General features: G+C 40.7%; 1 protein-coding gene across 5 annotated transcripts in view; it reads left to right on the top strand.

Moving 5' to 3' along the window:
- CENPE (centromere protein E) overlaps window positions 1-16,962 on the top strand; it is a 55,123-nt gene that overhangs the window by 9,282 nt on the left and 28,879 nt on the right. For 2 of the 5 annotated variants that reach the window (XM_072118834.1, XM_072118809.1), the window contains exons 16-29: window positions 1,022-1,081; window positions 1,158-1,325; window positions 6,042-6,116; window positions 8,929-9,048; window positions 9,120-9,254; window positions 9,649-9,826; window positions 11,030-11,184; window positions 12,227-12,541; window positions 12,718-12,804; window positions 13,260-13,568; window positions 14,977-15,126; window positions 15,800-16,093; window positions 16,285-16,425; window positions 16,507-16,617. In XM_072118834.1, coding sequence (XP_071974935.1) covers window positions 1,022-1,081; window positions 1,158-1,325; window positions 6,042-6,116; window positions 8,929-9,048; window positions 9,120-9,254; window positions 9,649-9,826; window positions 11,030-11,184; window positions 12,227-12,541; window positions 12,718-12,804; window positions 13,260-13,568; window positions 14,977-15,126; window positions 15,800-16,093; window positions 16,285-16,425; window positions 16,507-16,617 — 2,298 coding nt within the window. The remainder of the gene's footprint in view (window positions 1-1,021; window positions 1,082-1,157; window positions 1,326-6,041; window positions 6,117-8,928; window positions 9,049-9,119; window positions 9,255-9,648; window positions 9,827-11,029; window positions 11,185-12,226; window positions 12,542-12,717; window positions 12,805-13,259; window positions 13,569-14,976; window positions 15,127-15,799; window positions 16,094-16,284; window positions 16,426-16,506; window positions 16,618-16,962) is intronic. The other 3 variants (XM_072118827.1, XM_072118819.1, XM_072118843.1) reach the window with 3 other exon arrangements.

The raw sequence follows: 16,962 nt of genomic DNA, 5'->3' as shown, positions 1-16,962 counted from the left end.
GCATATTGGTGCGCACTGCTGACTGTGCAAAAAAACGCTCCTTAAATGACAAGGCCAAAAAAACCTCCTGTGATGCAATACAAATAAGGGGAGGGGGATGATGGAGACAAAATTACCTTGTTAGATTTTTTTTTTAATAGCTGGGAAGGAGTGGGGGATTTCCATTTGGCTGCAATGTGGATCATTTTGGCTAGGGCTATAACTTGTATATGGCTGCAGTTGTTGCAAAAACCTGGGAACCTGTCCCCCAAAAGGCTCAAAATGTTACAGAATAGGGTAAACTTTTAAAGGGGATTGTAAACGACGGCAAGTTGGATCCTAACCTCCAGTGCTGGGACCCCCTCGCCGCTCCACAGACTAATAGTATAGAGGGCTGACCGTTCTGCTCCACTAATCTCTATGGAGCTGACGAAGATCAACCACCCACCCCTTTTTAGTTGGGTGGGTAATTTTGAAGGTAAACTGTATTGTCTGTAAAACCAAGTTATGCCCTTAAAGTAAACCTACCATTTCAAATGGTCGGTGTAAGCTGTAAACACCGTGCACCTGCTCAGGGTGAGCTGGTGCCGGTGCTTAGTTTCGTTAGTGTTATAAACCGCGGTATCGCAGTTTTAACACTTTTTAAACTTTATAGCAGAAACTGCTTTGGCGCTGCGTGCGCACGATCGTGCGAGCGCCTACATAGGAAATGCCACAGGCGCTGCGCGCACGGTCGCGCGCAGCGCCGAAGCAGCTTCTGCTATAAAGTTTAAGAAGTGTTAAAACCGCGATACCGCGGTTTATAACACTAACGAAACTAAGCACCGGCACCAGCTCACCCTGAGCAGGTGCACGGTGTTTACAGCTTACACCAACCATTTGAAATGGTAGGTTTCCTTTAACAAATTTTCACGTGGCCAAGAAAAATACCCATTGATATGATTGTCTACATTCAGTCTTTAGTAATAATAATGGCTAAGTATGGATTTTGGTCAACATGGTAGTTTAATAGTTTGTTTTCCTCTGAATTATTCATTTACAGGATGACCCAAAATATTTAATGGAAAGTCTTCAAATATGTGAAGCTCTAATGGCAGAAAAAGTGAGTAACCATTTCATGACTTTGTAAGCTTACCACTTATTACTATTTTCTATTAATAATAATTGTCATATTTTAGCAAAGTTCTCAAGAGGAATTGACCATTATGCAGAATAACTTTGATCATCTAGTGGCTGAGAATGAAAGCCTGAAAAGAGAAATTGCTGACTTGGAAAAATGTCTTCAGGAGAAACATGAAACGCATGAATTTGAAAGGCTAGAAAAAGAAACACAAAAAGAGCATGAGGTGAGTCAGGTGCAGTCCGCCTTGCTCTGAGAAATCATTCATCAGTGATTTCATATTGAATGGCAGTTAAGCAGTGGGAAAGAGCAGGAAACAAGCCAGATAAGAGGCATTTTCTAAGAAAAGACTGACAGGTTCCCTTTTGTCCTGTCTGGTCATAGTCATTTGATTTAAACCAAACCTTTCACCAGGATTGTAATTTTTAGCTCGTGAGGGGTTCCTGATGATTTAAGATGATGATTTAAAATGCTGAAAATAAAAACCTTTGTCAGCTTTCTGATTTATTTCAGTAATACATATAAGTTTTTAGTTCACGTTATCTGGCTGTGTTTGAGTTCAGAGGTGAAGGGGCAGGAGCAGCCTGTGTCCATCTCCCCTCATCCAACTCCCTCACTAATTCCTGTAATGTGCACTGAGCGGGCAGCAGAGGGGGATGGAGTGGAGTAGAGTAAGAATGCATGAGGAGAAAATGGCACATACTGCAGCTTCCTCTCCTTCCCTTTGACTCGCCACATGCAGCTGGAAGTGAGCCTGGTAATGTGAAAACTTGTAAGTACTAAAATAATTGAGACTGTTGACAAATGCACTAAAAAATTACATTCCCGGTAACAAGTTTGCTTTAACCCGCCTTCAGTCACATGACCTTCTGACCCTAGACCCTTAAATTGTTGTTGTGCCTACTATTTCTTCTGTAGCTCCTGATATTGTCTGTGAGTGCAACTACTTCTCTGTAGATAACGCCACCACCACCACCTCACAAATAACTAGCTCTTGGGATGTAAAACAACTTTGCCTATTTATCTTTGTTTCCTAAATGCAGCAGTTTCTTTGCTATACCCCTCCGATTGTCTGAGTGCTGTGATGGCTGCTTCCTCTGCCTGTGCTGACAAGCCCTGGAGTTTGTAATATACTCTGTGAGGAGGCGCTCCCCTACCAGGAGTTCTTAGCGTACTGCAAACTCCAGCGCTCCAGCAGCAGGCGCTCCCCTACCAGGAGGTCATGTGACAAAGCTCTCTGAGTATGTAGCAAAGCTGGATGTGTTCAAGACTGTGGAAACAGATGTCTCCTGCACAGAGTAGTGAGTAACAAAATCTCCCCTGTTCCCTATCAGTCCCTCCATCCATTTGTGATTCTACAGAACTTTTGCTGTCTCTCTGCTGCGGCCCCTCTCCCACCGAGTCATCAGCAGTATCAGCTCTGTGCAGATAAGCTTTTAACCCTTAGTGCTCACAAAGCACAGGCTATAGACTGCATGTAACTGGTTTACTTATGATTTCTTTCAATTATTACATGTTCCCTGCTCCCCCATGTGATGGAAGCTTCCAGGCTGTCGCAATATATATCCTGTATGTACACTGTACAATGTTCAGTGGATTTACTTGTGGGAAACCAAATCGATTTAATGCTATATTACTTTGAGAGAGAACACAAGGCATCATGGTATCTGTGGGCAAGCTAACTGGCCTCAGCCTGAGGGCATAGACTGACAGATATTAGTCTCCGCCCACTTCACCTCTGGGGGGACGGGGAGATTTTTGTCATTTTCGGAACAGAAAATGCCATAACTTTGGAAAGAAAAGGGTGAACAGTACAATTTGAGCATCATTCTGTTTGTTTTTAAAGACGGAATCATGAATAATAATCTGGCAAAATTATAACTTTACAGTTGCACTTTAAGATTGGAGGAATCCTATGTAATTCTCATGGATGCCATTAAATAAATGAAAATCAAGCATATCATCAAAATCAAGCATGATAAACCATGAACACTTACTCATTGATCCAGACACGGTGACTGTAGAAATCTTCTTTATTTGTTGTTCATGGCCTACTTCCTTCTAAATTTGAATTTAAAATCTAATAAGCCTGAGGGGTTTCCCTAGCCCTGCTCTGTGATCTGGCTTTACTGTTTCACTCTCTCTCTTCTACCACGTGTGCAGGGGCTAGGGCAGTGATGGCGAACCTTTTAGTGCCCATACTGCAACCACAAACCCTCATTTATCGCGAGGTGCCGACCAAAAATTAAAGCAGTAACTTATTGCTGTCTCTTCCTTAACAATGTTCAATCGTACTGGCCTCCTGAGGACACCAACACAGTAGAAAGAAGGAGGGAAACTTTGCATCATTGTAGCTTCTTTACAGTGTCCCTCTGTACAAAGAGAATCATGGGGCCAGCAAGAGGTCCTCCAAAGATTAATTAGGCCCTTTCTACACGTTCTCCCTCTTCCTACATTCCCAAGTAGCCAAGTAAGTCACTTTAAAATATCACTGAAAGCATCCTCTTTGCTTCCAAGTTGTTTGGAACTGCAGTAAAATTCTTTGAGTCCTGTCTGGTGTGCTGGGGTGATGGCCTGGGTGCCCACAGAAAGGGCTCAGTGCCACCTTTGGCACCCGTGCCATAGGTTCGCCACCACTGGGCTAGGGTGTAACAGTCAAAAAAAAAAAATTGTGTTACAGATCAGCTAGAATACACTATTAAAAGTTTTTTTTAGAAGGAAGGAGATCATGGATAACAAATTATAAAATTACCCCAGTCACTGTGCAAATGATTCTGTGCCCCTGATTTATCCATGCCTGACTTTGATGGTAGTATTCCTTTTTAAAGCTTTCTCCTGTTTGCATGTGATTAAAATAAAACTATCCACTTTCTTAGTAGCTTTGTAGATTGCCTAATATGTAGGGACAGTGGGGTAGCTGTACCAATCTTAAATAAAATGTAGGCTTAGGCTGGATTACATTTGGGATGGCCATTCTTAGTCTATGATACACCGTCCATATATCTGCCGTATTTCTTTGACCTAAAACACTGGAGGTAGAAGAAGCTTTGATCTGAGACACAAAGCCTAATGAATTTCTGGTCCTATGAGGCGAACATTATCATATTTTAAGACTCCCCTTCTCTGCTCAGTTATTCCCCTTGTCAAATCAAAACCTTTTAAGTACCGTATTTTTTGGACTATAAGACGCACATTTTTTCCCCAGAAGATGGGGAAAAAACTGTGGTGCGTCTTGTAGTCCGAATGTGCCGGCTTCTCAGCCCTCCACTGCAGGAGAGAATAGAGGACGGCAAATGGCAGTAAGCGCAGGGGCAGTGCTGAGCTCGGCTCTAGCAGCACACTGCTCTGAGCTCGGCTCCACACACAGCTGCCACCTGCTGGATTCCTTGAGCAGCAGAGCTCAGTAATCACTTTGAATGCACACTGACTGACACCACTTCCAGGTTATGAAGGGAAGCACAAGCCACGCCCCCTCAGCACGGAGCTCTCACTGTGACTGATGCCGGACAGATCACTATCTTCTCCCAGAGACCCAGCATCAAATAACACTAAAGATGGGACAGGAAATGTGACCAGTACTTCTCTGCTCCTGTGCCTGCTGTGCTGTTCTCACAGGTGTGTGAAACTGAACAATTCCTAAACAATGCTTGTACAAGGTCATATGAGCTTACAGTCTATGTTGCCTCCTGTGTCGTCCTCCTCCTCATAGATTGTAAGCTCTTGTGACGTGACCATTGTACAAGCACTGTCACCTCCTGTGTCCTTCTCATAGACTGTAAGCTCTTGTGACCATTGTACAAGCCCTGTCACCTCCTGTGTCCTCTCCTCCCCCTCAAAGATTGTAAGCTCTTGTGGCCATTGTGCAAGCATTGTCACTGCCAGTGCCCCTCCTCCTAGTAGATTGTAAGCTCTTGTGACCATTGTACAAGCATTGTCACCCTGTGTCCTCCTCCTCCTTGTAGATTGTAAGCTCTTGTGAGAATTTGTCACATATACTCATACCTATACAGCCCTGGTAACTCTTGAGACCCCCTGACTACGTGTCAACATAATTCTATAATTCCCATCACTAATTCTGCCACCAACACTGCTAGCCCTAGCCAATCAGTGTTGGGTCAAAGTAACAACACTTCCCCCCCCAACCACCAAGTGTTCTGTATAGAGCTGTATCTGATAGAACACTTGTAGTGTCAGCACAGGAGTCATCCTTTAGCATCAGGTAACCGTGTCCCATAAAATGTCCCCATTAATTCTCCCCGAACACAGTACACTATTAAAACTTTACCAAATGTCACACAATGACTCCTAATAAAAGTATCCCTTATGCTACACTCACATGAACGTGTGCCCGCCGTACCATAACACGGCTGGCACACGTTGATCCCCGGGAGAGGAGGAGGGGGTGAGGGCTGCTCGCCCCCTACCCCTCTCCAAAGTGAAACATGGCTGCAGCGCCCCGTACAGCGCCGTTACTTTATTAAATATTTTAGCACACTATTTGGGGGGGGGGGGGGATTCTTATTTTTCCACCTCTAAAACCTAGGTGCGTCTTATGGTCCAGTGCGTCTTATAGTCCGAAAAATACGGTACATAAAAAAAATGTGCTGCACATCATGTAGGTCAGGTTTTTATGGTCAATTCAGATCCTTTTAGCTTAGAAAATCTCCCCAGCTATGTTTTATACTTCAGTAATATGGTTATAAGTACCCATGTGGCTGAATGCTGGCTCATAAATAGAATTTGTTTTAATGTTCTGAAGAAAGTGGATAGTATTTTATACTGGTGGCTGCATTGCTGGGCTGCGGAATGAATCTCAATATTTTTACCCAAGTTAATCTTGCGTGTCTATTTGTTTGTTTGTTTTTTTTTTCACTTGGTGATGGCTGTCTAATCAACCTAATGCTTGCTAATGCTTCCTGCCCTATTGCTAATTGCTTTTCAGACACAACTAATCCATGAAATTTCCAGTTTAAAGAAGTTAGTTGAAAATGCAGAGGAGTACAATCAAGAACTTGAGGTGAGAATTCTGTGTATTAAAATTACTATTACTCATTATTACTGTGTGAGGGCTTGTTTTCTGTGTAACAAATTGCACTTTATTGTGGCGGGGGGGGGGGGGGAGGGATTCCAAATGCATTGAAATTGGTGGAAAAATGGATTTGTGCCATTTTTCTTGTGAGCCTGGATTTTACGTATTTACTGTGCAGCCCAAATGACATGTCTCATATTCTTTGGTAACCCCATGATCTTGGCAACCCAGATTTATATAGTTTTATGTTTTCATACATTTACAAAAATTAAAACCTGAACAAGGGAAAATTCTTAATTTTGCCATCTTCTGGTGCTAATAACTTTCATACTTCAGTGTACAGGGTTGTGTATGGTGCCTTTTTTTCCGACCTTTAAAGACTTTTTAAATGCGTCTGTTTGAGGACTCTTGCCATTTTGAAAAAAATTCTATAAAAAGTGATCAAAAGGCTGTAACTTTTACTTTAGGAGCTATTTTCCGATACAAGGTTAAATGGAGCGAATAACAGTTATTAGAATTTGATCTTACGAGAGCTGCTCCCTGATGACGTCACAGGGAGGGACTATCTAGGCCATTATGGCACCATCAATAATGGGCCAGCAGATTTGCGTTGATCAACAGGTTAACAGTGTGAGCTGCTAGCAATATGCAGCAAACGCCCACCTTGTATGGAGATGGCTCAGCCCGTGCTCCCTCTCCATACAGTGGCAGCCGACCTGTGATGTAGTATTACATTGGTGAGGAGTTAAAGGGGCTCGGTCATGGACTTTTTAACCCCTTCACGCTCTGAAGGATATATCCGCCACAGAGCTATGAAGGGTGTATGAAGAGGGCTCACGGGCTGAGCCCTCTTCATACTGAGATGGTCTTTGCTGCATATCGCAGCAAAGACCCATTGCTAACACCCGCGGTCGGTGCTTACCCTAGATGGTCTAAGAAATAGTGAAAAAAAAAAAGAAAAAAAAGTTTAAAAAATATAAAAGTAAAAATTACAAGCACATTAGGTATCGTCACGTCCCAAAATGCCCCATCTATCAAAATATAAAAAGGTTATTGACAGTGGTTACCTCCAAGACGGGAAATGGCGCCCAAATGTCTGAAATTTTATACCTTTTTATATGACATAAAAAAATGTAATGAAAAGGGATCAAAATGTCACAGTTCTCAAAATCATAGCAATGAAAACGTCGGCTCATTTAGCAAAAAATGACACCTCACACATCTCCGTACACCAAAGTATGAAAAAGTTATTAGCGTCAGAAGATGGCAAAAAAAATTTTCCCTTTTTTCGTACACATTCATTTAATTTTTGAAAATTTATTAAAACGCAATAAAACCTGTATAAATTTGGTATCACCGCGATCGTACAGAACCTAAGAATAAAGAAGAGGTGTTATTTGGAGCGAAGAGTGAAAGTCGTAAAAACTGAGCCCACAAGACCGTGAAGTACATGCTGTTTGGAAATTTTTTTCCTTCTTCCCAGTACACGGCATGGAATAATAAATAACATGACGGGAAAGTAAAATTTGTTACGCACAAAATAAGCCCTCACACAGCTCTGTACATGGAAAAATGAAAAAGTTATGGATTTCTGAAGGAGAACGAAAAATGAGCAAAAAAACCCTACATTCTTAAGGGGTTAATACTTGGGACACTCTACTGTATATTTTAGTAACTGGAGGGAAGATTGCTGGACTTTTTATTAGATAGATGCTAGTATACTGTATATACTTTTACTAAAGGCAAAATCCCAATTATTTCAATAATGAACTTTTACATATGAGACCTATGATGTATACATATTTTTCTTACTGGCATTTTCGAGTGAAGTGACCCTTTTATTTGCAAACTGACCAGCATCTATGGCATTCTTGTGGCTCAAAGCTGAGCCTGTTATGTCATCAGATTAAGTAAAATTTTAAAGATTATTTAAAATGGGACAAACAATGTTGAACACATGAATAACAGTTGATATGCAGGGGTACAACACTTGGCATTCTAGCAATTACCTATCCTGTGGATAGGCCGTTCATAGTTTTGGTCTAATTCTTCTGTTGCTATGGGAGATATATTTACAGCATTATATATTAAGCCACATACACATTTTTTTTTCCTTCACTGGTCACTTGGTTAACCAGTGATGGGCTAATGAAAATGAGTAATGGTCACATCTTATCTACTCCCCTTCTCTGCACAAGAACCTCAACACAATTTGATAAATTTTGCTGAAATATCTCCAGGCTATTGCTGCCTATGGAGGAAGGGGCTGCTGTAAATCATATCTTTTAAAGGGGTTGTCTGAGGTTAAAAAAAAACCTGGGGTGGCTGGGTTGGGGCTGGTTTAAAAAAAAAAAAAAGTACATGTTTCTAACTTTTTTTTACCCAGCCACCCAAGTTTTGTTATATATATATCTCAGACAACCCCCCTTTTTAAATGCTGCTTAGAGATGTGCTAGAAAAATGGTTGCTTCTATAATCAAAAAGGCAATGTCACTAGTTAGCACATCAGATCTAGATTTGGTCCAGTAAACCCCACTCTATGCGTGGAGCAAGTTTGTCGGAACAAACTTGCATGTAGGTAACCAACTTTACCCCGTTTCAGATAATTTTGCCCCATTGCTGATGAGTGCCTGTTTACATGGCTGTGAATCATGCTTGTATATATGTTCCAAACCTACAGACTACTTGCAAACTGAATTCCGTGTTTTAGAAGGAGAACAGATCACCTTTTCCCTGTGTTATTTCCTAATAATGTTGTGAAACTAACATAATACATTATATTTGTATGTATGTATTTCAGAATGACCTGGAAAACAAATCCAAACTTCTGAAAGAACATGAAATACAAATGGCAGAACTGAAAAAGGAATCAGAAATTCTACAGAAGAGAGTCGGCTATTTAGATCTTTCTGCATCCTTGGTAAGGAGATTTTCCCCTACAGGCACACAAATCTAATGGATTCTATGTCTATATAACGTATATCTTTTCAGGGTGATGGTGAAAAGTTGTGTGAAGAATTGTTTCAAATGAAGCAGTCTCTTAGTGATGCTGAAACTGTGACCCGTGATGCACAAAAGGAAGCTTCCTTCTTGCGGAGTGAGAATCTGGAGCTGAAAGAGAAGATGGTGAGGAAGGTCATTGCTTTAATATGCATGGAAGCACCAATAATAAAAACTGCTGGCAGACATTGTTGGATGGTAACCCTGGAGAGCTGATTTACCAGTCTTTAGTGGCAGCATGAGAAAAGTCAAGCCTGATAAGTCTGATATAGTTACTAATAGATCCAGGCAGCATAACTGTAGTAATCTTATATTTGTTATCCATGGCCTCTTTCCTTCAAAAATCAAGTCTGAGGGGATCTGGTTGGTGTTTTCAGAGTGATGTCTCTTCACTGGTTGTTACAATGAGCAGAGCAGGGGGAGGGTGAGACACTGCAGGGCTCTGTAAACATAATTTTAAGTTTATTAATGTGAAATTAGTTTGGTTAATGTGTTTCATGGGTGTATGTTTTTTGTTTAGGATGAGCTCTCAATTCGCTGTGAAAGGAGAGAGAAAGATGCCTTGGATTATGAAAAGCAACTGGAGATTGAGAAATCCAATCACAAAAGGATGCAAACTGACTTGCAGAAGGAATTGCAGTATGCTTATAATGAAATTAACCAGCTCAATGGCCTCATGGCTGGAAGAGTCCCCAAAGGTCAGTCAATTCATTATATTTAGTAAATTCAATTTTCACAATTGAGAATTTAAGGAAAATCAGATTTCTTGATTATTAACTAATAACGCTCCTAGTTAGATTCCAGCCGCATGGTCAGAACAGTGTTAGGAGCGGTGTTCCTTTTTAGTTTTCTTGGGCTTCTTCAGCATAAAAAGTTCATTTTCAAAGTGCTCCAGTAGTGTCACAAGAGCCTCTCTGGGGGCTATGGCTATAAATGCCCCCCAACTTCTCCCTGGGTGTCCCCCTCCCTCCTCGTGAATATTCCCTTTGGAAGAACTTGGGCTTCTTTAGCATAAAATGTTAGTTTTCGAAGTAACTAAAGTAGCGGATCTACCCTCCCCACCAGTTTCCTGTCTTTCCTTTTTCCTGGCCCGCTGGATTTTCTAGAGCAAAAGACTCGGCCAGTTCAGACATGGTCTTAGCCTGTTAGTAGATATGAGTGCCGGTGGGGGAAATTTTAAGACGGGTGTTTAAATGCCTTCATCTGAGCACCTCCTTAATTTATGCATGCCTGTTGCTTCGTTGATACGCACCCCTCCCGCGACTCGCTCTGGCCAGACATCCAGTTATGTCATCCGGCTGTCTGGAAATATTGCGCTTGTGTGCAATCTTCAACCTTGTTCAGCCCACAGGTTTCTATTGCGGCTCTGCAAGATTTCCAGACAGCCAGATGATGTCACCGGCTGTCTAGCCAAAGCGAGTGGTGCATATCAATGAAGTAGGGGAGAGGGGGACATGCATAAATTAAGTAGCGGAGGAGCCATGAGGCGCTCATGTGACGTGAGTCTGAGCACCTCAGGCTAAGTTAAAAAATTTTAAAACCTACTTTTCTGGCTAACAGCTTTTCTTGCTGAAGACTGGTCAATCATTCCCTAGAGGTAACGAGCGTACCTTATGGGAAAGTCTACCACTGATAAGTGACCTATTGATACATCTACCACCAATAGATTTGGTTTTTTTTTTCATATTTACTTGTACCAGTAATGGTTATTTAATATTCCCCTGATTTATAAGTGCGATGGCCAATAGATCCACAAGAGTAAATGTGTCTTTTAAACTCCAAGAAAAAGGGCTGTAGTCAATTATCAAGCAGTGTTATGAGCTGTTAGCCTAGTTTAGAACATTATATAATATAAAATGCATATAATAATGGCATATAATACTCATCTGTGGTTTTTGCAGATCTACTATCTCGTGTTGAGCTTGATAAGAAGGTTGCAGATTATTCGAAGCAGGTGGCCAGTTATTTGGAAGAAAAGCAGGCTTTGGAGCAGGAAATTTCTATCTTATTGGAATTCAAATCTTTACCTGGTGAAGTTGAAAACCTTAAAGAACAGGTGGTTTATTTTTTTTTCATATTATGTATACATTTGTGTTGCATCTTTGTGGAGTCGTAGAGAAGATGTTTTGGTGGACAGGGCTATCTATATACCGTTTACAGGTTTTACTAATCCAATCTCCATATTCCTATTCCATTTTTTTTTAAATGGGGAATTGGGGTCCCCTTACAGACAGTGGAGATTGTTGGTGGCACAGCAGGGTGATGGCTCTCCTCTTCGGTCCACTGTTAGAAGCTCCACTTAGTTTCCTGTGATTTCTTAGACTACGGCGGGTGGAGCATGCGCACAAGTAGCAAGGGGTACGTGTTGGACTTTGACTGGCATCCACCCCCTTTCATTCTGAGCATGCATCGCCCACTGTAGTTGGGTTGCAAAGAGTCTCTGGTGATGAGAATCACAGAGACTACTCATGCCATGACGGGCAGCTGCAGTCAAAGCAGTAGCAAGAGGTGTTGCAGGAGAATTTAAATCAAACTGGAGTGGGCAAGGAAGCGGAGAGGGGAGTGCCTCCTGTTTGCATACACCAGACCGCTTTGCGATTTGATCAATTGGACCCACAGTAGCTAATTAGGAGATTAAAATAATAAGTAGGAGTTTAAATTATGAATCTAAAAAAAATGTATTTCATATGTTTACACGTGACCTTCTCAGCCCCTATTATAATAGGTGCTTTGTTGTGGGCTAACATTTTGGGTAACAGGTATCCTTTAAATGTGGTTCTACAGATGATGTATATAGAAGTGTTTGTTATACATAACCAACCATCACATTATTAGGCTTACGCCACACATGTGCTGGGTACCCTGTTTGTAGTTGCTCATGTTTTTAACCCACTTAGCCAACACTCTCTGAATTAAATTTAAGAACATGCCGGTTTCTATGAGCCACTTTAATTTCTATAGAGAATATCTGTGAAAGCTGGCACAAAGTCCAACAAGCCACAAAATTAAACCTGGGATGTCATGGGACCAGCCAAATCTAAATAGATCCTATCCTAGGTTGAAGCACATGCAGAGTCTGATTCCATTTTTCTCTGTAGGTACAGAGAACCTCAGAGGAGCTCGTTTTATTGAGGAATGAAAAAGAACAGTCTGCCTCTATAATAAACGACCAAAAGCACAAGCTGCTCGAACAAATTGAACAGATTGAGAAATTGACAGGGGAGGTAACACATGTACAGGCAAAATGTCAACAAGCTGAACAGCAATACTCTGAGCTGAAGATGCTGCATGAAAGCTTACAGGAAAGATGTACTCTTCTAGATGAAGAGCTGAACCAAAAGAACAGTGAGGCTGAGTGCCTGTTACAAGAGATGGAGAAACTCGAACATTCCGTGGAATACATGGAACAAAAAGTAAGGTGTTATGTGTGTCTTTCATCTTCACTATTTCGTAACGGTTTCAATTTCCTCCTCCAAAATCCATTGCTCTGTCTTATATGACTTTTAGATCAAGTGACTTTGACTTAATGGCTACAGCTGATGTTTCATCTCCAGAGTGCGTGTAATTTTGTTTTATTTTTTAAATGTAGGAATTGAAAACTCCTGTTAAAGAACTTGAAGAATTGCTTAAATCTTCTCATGTGGACAAGGAAAATCTCAAAGTGCAAGTGAATAATGTAAGATTATTAAAACAATAAAGCTAAATTATTATTATTACTATTATTATAACGTTGCTAGTGATTGGGGAACTGTGACTGCCATGGTAATCCTTTTATTAGTTATCCATGGCCTCTTTGCGCCTAAAATCAACTTTTAAATTTATGCTAATGAGATGGATGGGCTCTGTTGGACGTTTCCAGAGCCCCTCGGTTCTGCAGCATTACAATGAGCAGAACATGTCTTCTCCTCCCGCTGCCTGTGTAATCTAGCAGCAGGGGGAAGGCAGACCTGTTCTGCTTAGTGTAACAATCAGTGAAAAGACCTCACTGAGAGGCAATGGAAACGCCCACCAGAGCCTCTCAGCCTCATTGGCATAATTTTCAAAAGTTTTCACTGGTTTATCATGCTTTATTTTTGATAACTTTTCTAATTTAATAAGTGAACTTATTATTGAACTTTATTTCTTTTGTAGCTCTCTTCTGAAGTTACTACTCTTAAACAACAAAACGAAAAGGTATCTGTATTGTACAAGGAAAAACAAGAGTTGGAAGAGAAGTTTACTGGATTGGTATTTGAAATGGAACAACTTCAGCAACAACTTCATGTCTCTGCTGTGACTACTATGCAACCAGAGAATACTGGGGCTTCTAGTAAACTGCAAGAACTCCAAGAGGAGTTAAAACGGGTTATGCAGCATAGAGATGAACTTCTTGTTAAAGTGGAAGACCTTGAAGCTGAGAAGAACCACTTGAAGCAAGATTTAAATGAAAACATTGAACTGGTAATTTACTTTAACCTTTTTATACACGTCCTTTTAAATATGAGCCTATACCTGTCCTCAGAAATTTGACGTGTTGAAGTATGTCATACAGCAGGTAAATGACTTTCATGGCTCAGCATTGTGGCATCACCCAGAATATCCTTTTTGAAGTGAAATGTAAATGGGTTGTATAGAGTTCATTGAGAACTTGCCCCTGAAATCCAGCCCTCATTGCCTCATAATGTCCACTTCGCTGTAATTGTCAACCATTCTTCTTCTGAACTTTGGATGTCAATCACAGCAAAGTGGACATGCTGAGGCAGAGCACTTGACTTTCTGAGCACTTCTGAGCTATGTGACATTTTACATCTCATTGTTGATCTTCTGCATGATGCCACCATTCTGGACCTTGAAAGATCTGGAAGTTATAAATCTACAACATATTGCAGTGCTTTATTGGCTCAATTTCTTAGAGGATCCCTTTAATACTATTCTTGTATCAGTTCTGTCTCAATTTTTAAATTGCTACTTCTCGCCCAGGCAAGATCTACATATGTCACTGCATATCTAATATTGCTGTGTTCATTAAAATTCATTAAAGGGGTTTAAGAATGAATTATCTTAAGACATGCTTTCACTAATTAGCTTAGTTGGGCCAAACATTACACCATGGGCCATGGAGTTTGGCAAGTCTTTGCAATCTGTTATACCTCTTTTAACTGTAGTCTCCTTCCTGAAGACTGATCTCTTATCAGCCCTCTCCTGCCAGCTAAACTGCTCATGAGACAAATTACATGTTTTGCCTAAACTATTATTTAATAAAATAATATTGTCACTTTTTAGAGCATTGCAATCACCGGTTAACCATTCGGGTTGGTTCAACAGTGAATATGTTGAATTCATTGCTTTGCTATCAATGTCTGGAGACAAAACCTTTAAAGAGGACCTGTCGCCCATATAAAAGGTACAAGGAGCTGCTTACTAAAGTAATCGGCTCCTAGTGGTACAACAGATGCAGCAGTGTTACACTGCTAGCGTATCGGAACCATAGCAAAAACTGTCACGGTGTACAATAAGAATATGCAGGACCGCTTTGAACGTGGTGCGGCATTCCTAAGGAGGGGTCCAAGGTGCTTCCTCTTTCCCGGACCGCCTCCTAGCCCACCCCTTCATGAACACGCTGGACCGATTTGAGTGCGGCCCAGCGTTTCTATTGCACGGCAGTGTCTGCTAGTGTTATCTGAAGGTTCCGATAACGCTAGCAGTGTAACTCTCCTGAAGCACTAGGAGCTGTTTGTTTCGGTAAGCGGCTCCTAGTGCCTTTTTTTTTTTTTTTTTTTTATTGGTGACTGGTCCTCTTTAAGCGTTTTAATTGCGGATTTTCATTCTACATGGCACTTAATCATCATATCTTTTACATTTGAAACAGTCCATTGAAACGCAGGATGAGTTGAGAACCGCACAGGAGGAACTTAAACAGCAGAAGCAACTTGTCGCTGACTTAAGAAAGCAGCTTTCTGACTGCTCTGGAGATGCCTCAGCAGAAGGAGAAATGCAAAAAAACACTCTAGAGGAAAAGGTTAGGACAACCACTTACTCTTGACTTTGTTATTGATTAAATAATGATGTGGCCCTACATAGTAACAAATCCTTTGTCCTGTCCATTACTTATACACAGAATCCTCATCCTCCTCTACATTCAGTGTTTGGAGTCGAGTGGCAAACTCTGTAAATATATGGTTATGTGATTGTAGATCAAAGGTAGCATATTTATCTGTTTAGGGCAGCACCAACTTTTTTTTTTTTTGACAATGTTTTTCTAATGTCCTTATGTTCCATTGTTTGGCATTGTGCCATGTTCAGAAAAGCTGAAGTTTGAGTCGGTCCTGTTCCATGCTTTCTTTCTTAAATCTTCTTGCCAGAACAATACTACAATTTCCCTCCAGCTCATACCCATTAGCCATTTACTAATTTTTTTTTTTCCTCTCCACCTCCCAAGAACTTCAATTGTGTCACAATTTCCCAACCCCCCCACACCTCCTCCCACAGTCATCAGATCCCTTCACTACATATAATGTATGGTACATGAAAAACTGGTGACTGCATAAGATGTCCTACCTGTCAAAATTCAAACTCCGTACTGGTATATATAATATTGGTGACTAAACTGTGATGTGGTCCATAACAGGACTTTAAAATTCTCACATTTCTTTGTTCACTCTAAGTTTTATTTATTTTTTTTAAAATTTAAGATTCTGTTGATGACTCAAAAACTACAAGAAAATGAAAAGAAGTGTGACACTCTTACTAATGAGAAAAATGAACTTGAGAGCGTCCATCAGAGCCTGATTTCAGAGATGAAGCTTCTAGAGGAATGTATGCACTCGGCAGAGCTGGCTCTGTCTAAGGTGGAGGAAGAAAATAATGATCTCAAACAAAAGCTGAAAGGGCAATTAGACTCCAATGAGCAAGATGTGCCCATGAACAGTACAGAACTCAAAGAAGGTCAAACCTTGGACAGCGAGCTCAAAAGACAAGTAAATCAGGTTTGTGATGTACAAACCTTTTGGATGCTTTAATGCAAAATAATGCTTTTACTTTTTGTTTTTGTAGCACAAAAATGAAGCGTATGGAGCCTCGGTGCCTAGCACTTAAAGCTTCATGGCATTCAATCATTTTCAGTAAATCTTCAGATGGTGTAAATTGGTGCAGCAATTATTAGTCATTTGTTTTACAGCAGAATGATGTGAATTGCCTCCAGCTACAGGAACAGATGTTGGCCGTGCTGCAAGAAAGGGATGCATTGCTCGAAACTCTGAAAAACATAACTTCTGAAAGAGACCAGCTGAAACTGGACTTGCAGGAGAACATAGAAATGGTAAGAATTTAAAAAAAAAGTATTCATTTAGGAGGCCATACATTGTCATTACTTATTTTCTGTGTACTTTCTTTGCTTTAGTCCATTGACACACAGGAAGAGTTGAGGGCTGCTCTCGAAGAACTAAAGGTTAAAAGTCAGTTATTGGATTCTCTGAATTCACAATTGAATGAAATCCAGGTGGGAGAAAATGTAAGTACTATACTTTACACTGTTATTAGAAAGCGTATCATAAAACGCAGGTGCTAAAGAGCTGAAGATTACTAGTGCCTCACCTACAGAGCCAATGGATTGCTTGTATGTCATGATAGAGTTTTGCCATTACTGAAACCTCTGTGTTGTATACTTATGATCCTAAGAAAGCTATAGGGAATCTTTCAGGGTGATGTGAAGCAGCGATGAAAAATCACTGATAGACATTGACAATAGACATCAGGAGATGTTGGTCTTGAGTCCGCATCAGAGGGCAGTCAACGTCAAGATAATGAAAATTTGCTGTCCTTTTATAGAAAGTTTTTTTTACTTCCAGTGGACAGA

The sequence above is a fragment of the Engystomops pustulosus genome, chromosome 1 (genome assembly GCF_040894005.1).
Source record: "Engystomops pustulosus chromosome 1, aEngPut4.maternal, whole genome shotgun sequence".
Classification (NCBI taxonomy): domain Eukaryota; kingdom Metazoa; phylum Chordata; class Amphibia; order Anura; family Leptodactylidae; genus Engystomops; species Engystomops pustulosus.
The sequence above is the reverse complement of the archived record's forward strand: the minus strand, read 5'-3'. Positions and strand labels throughout refer to the sequence as shown.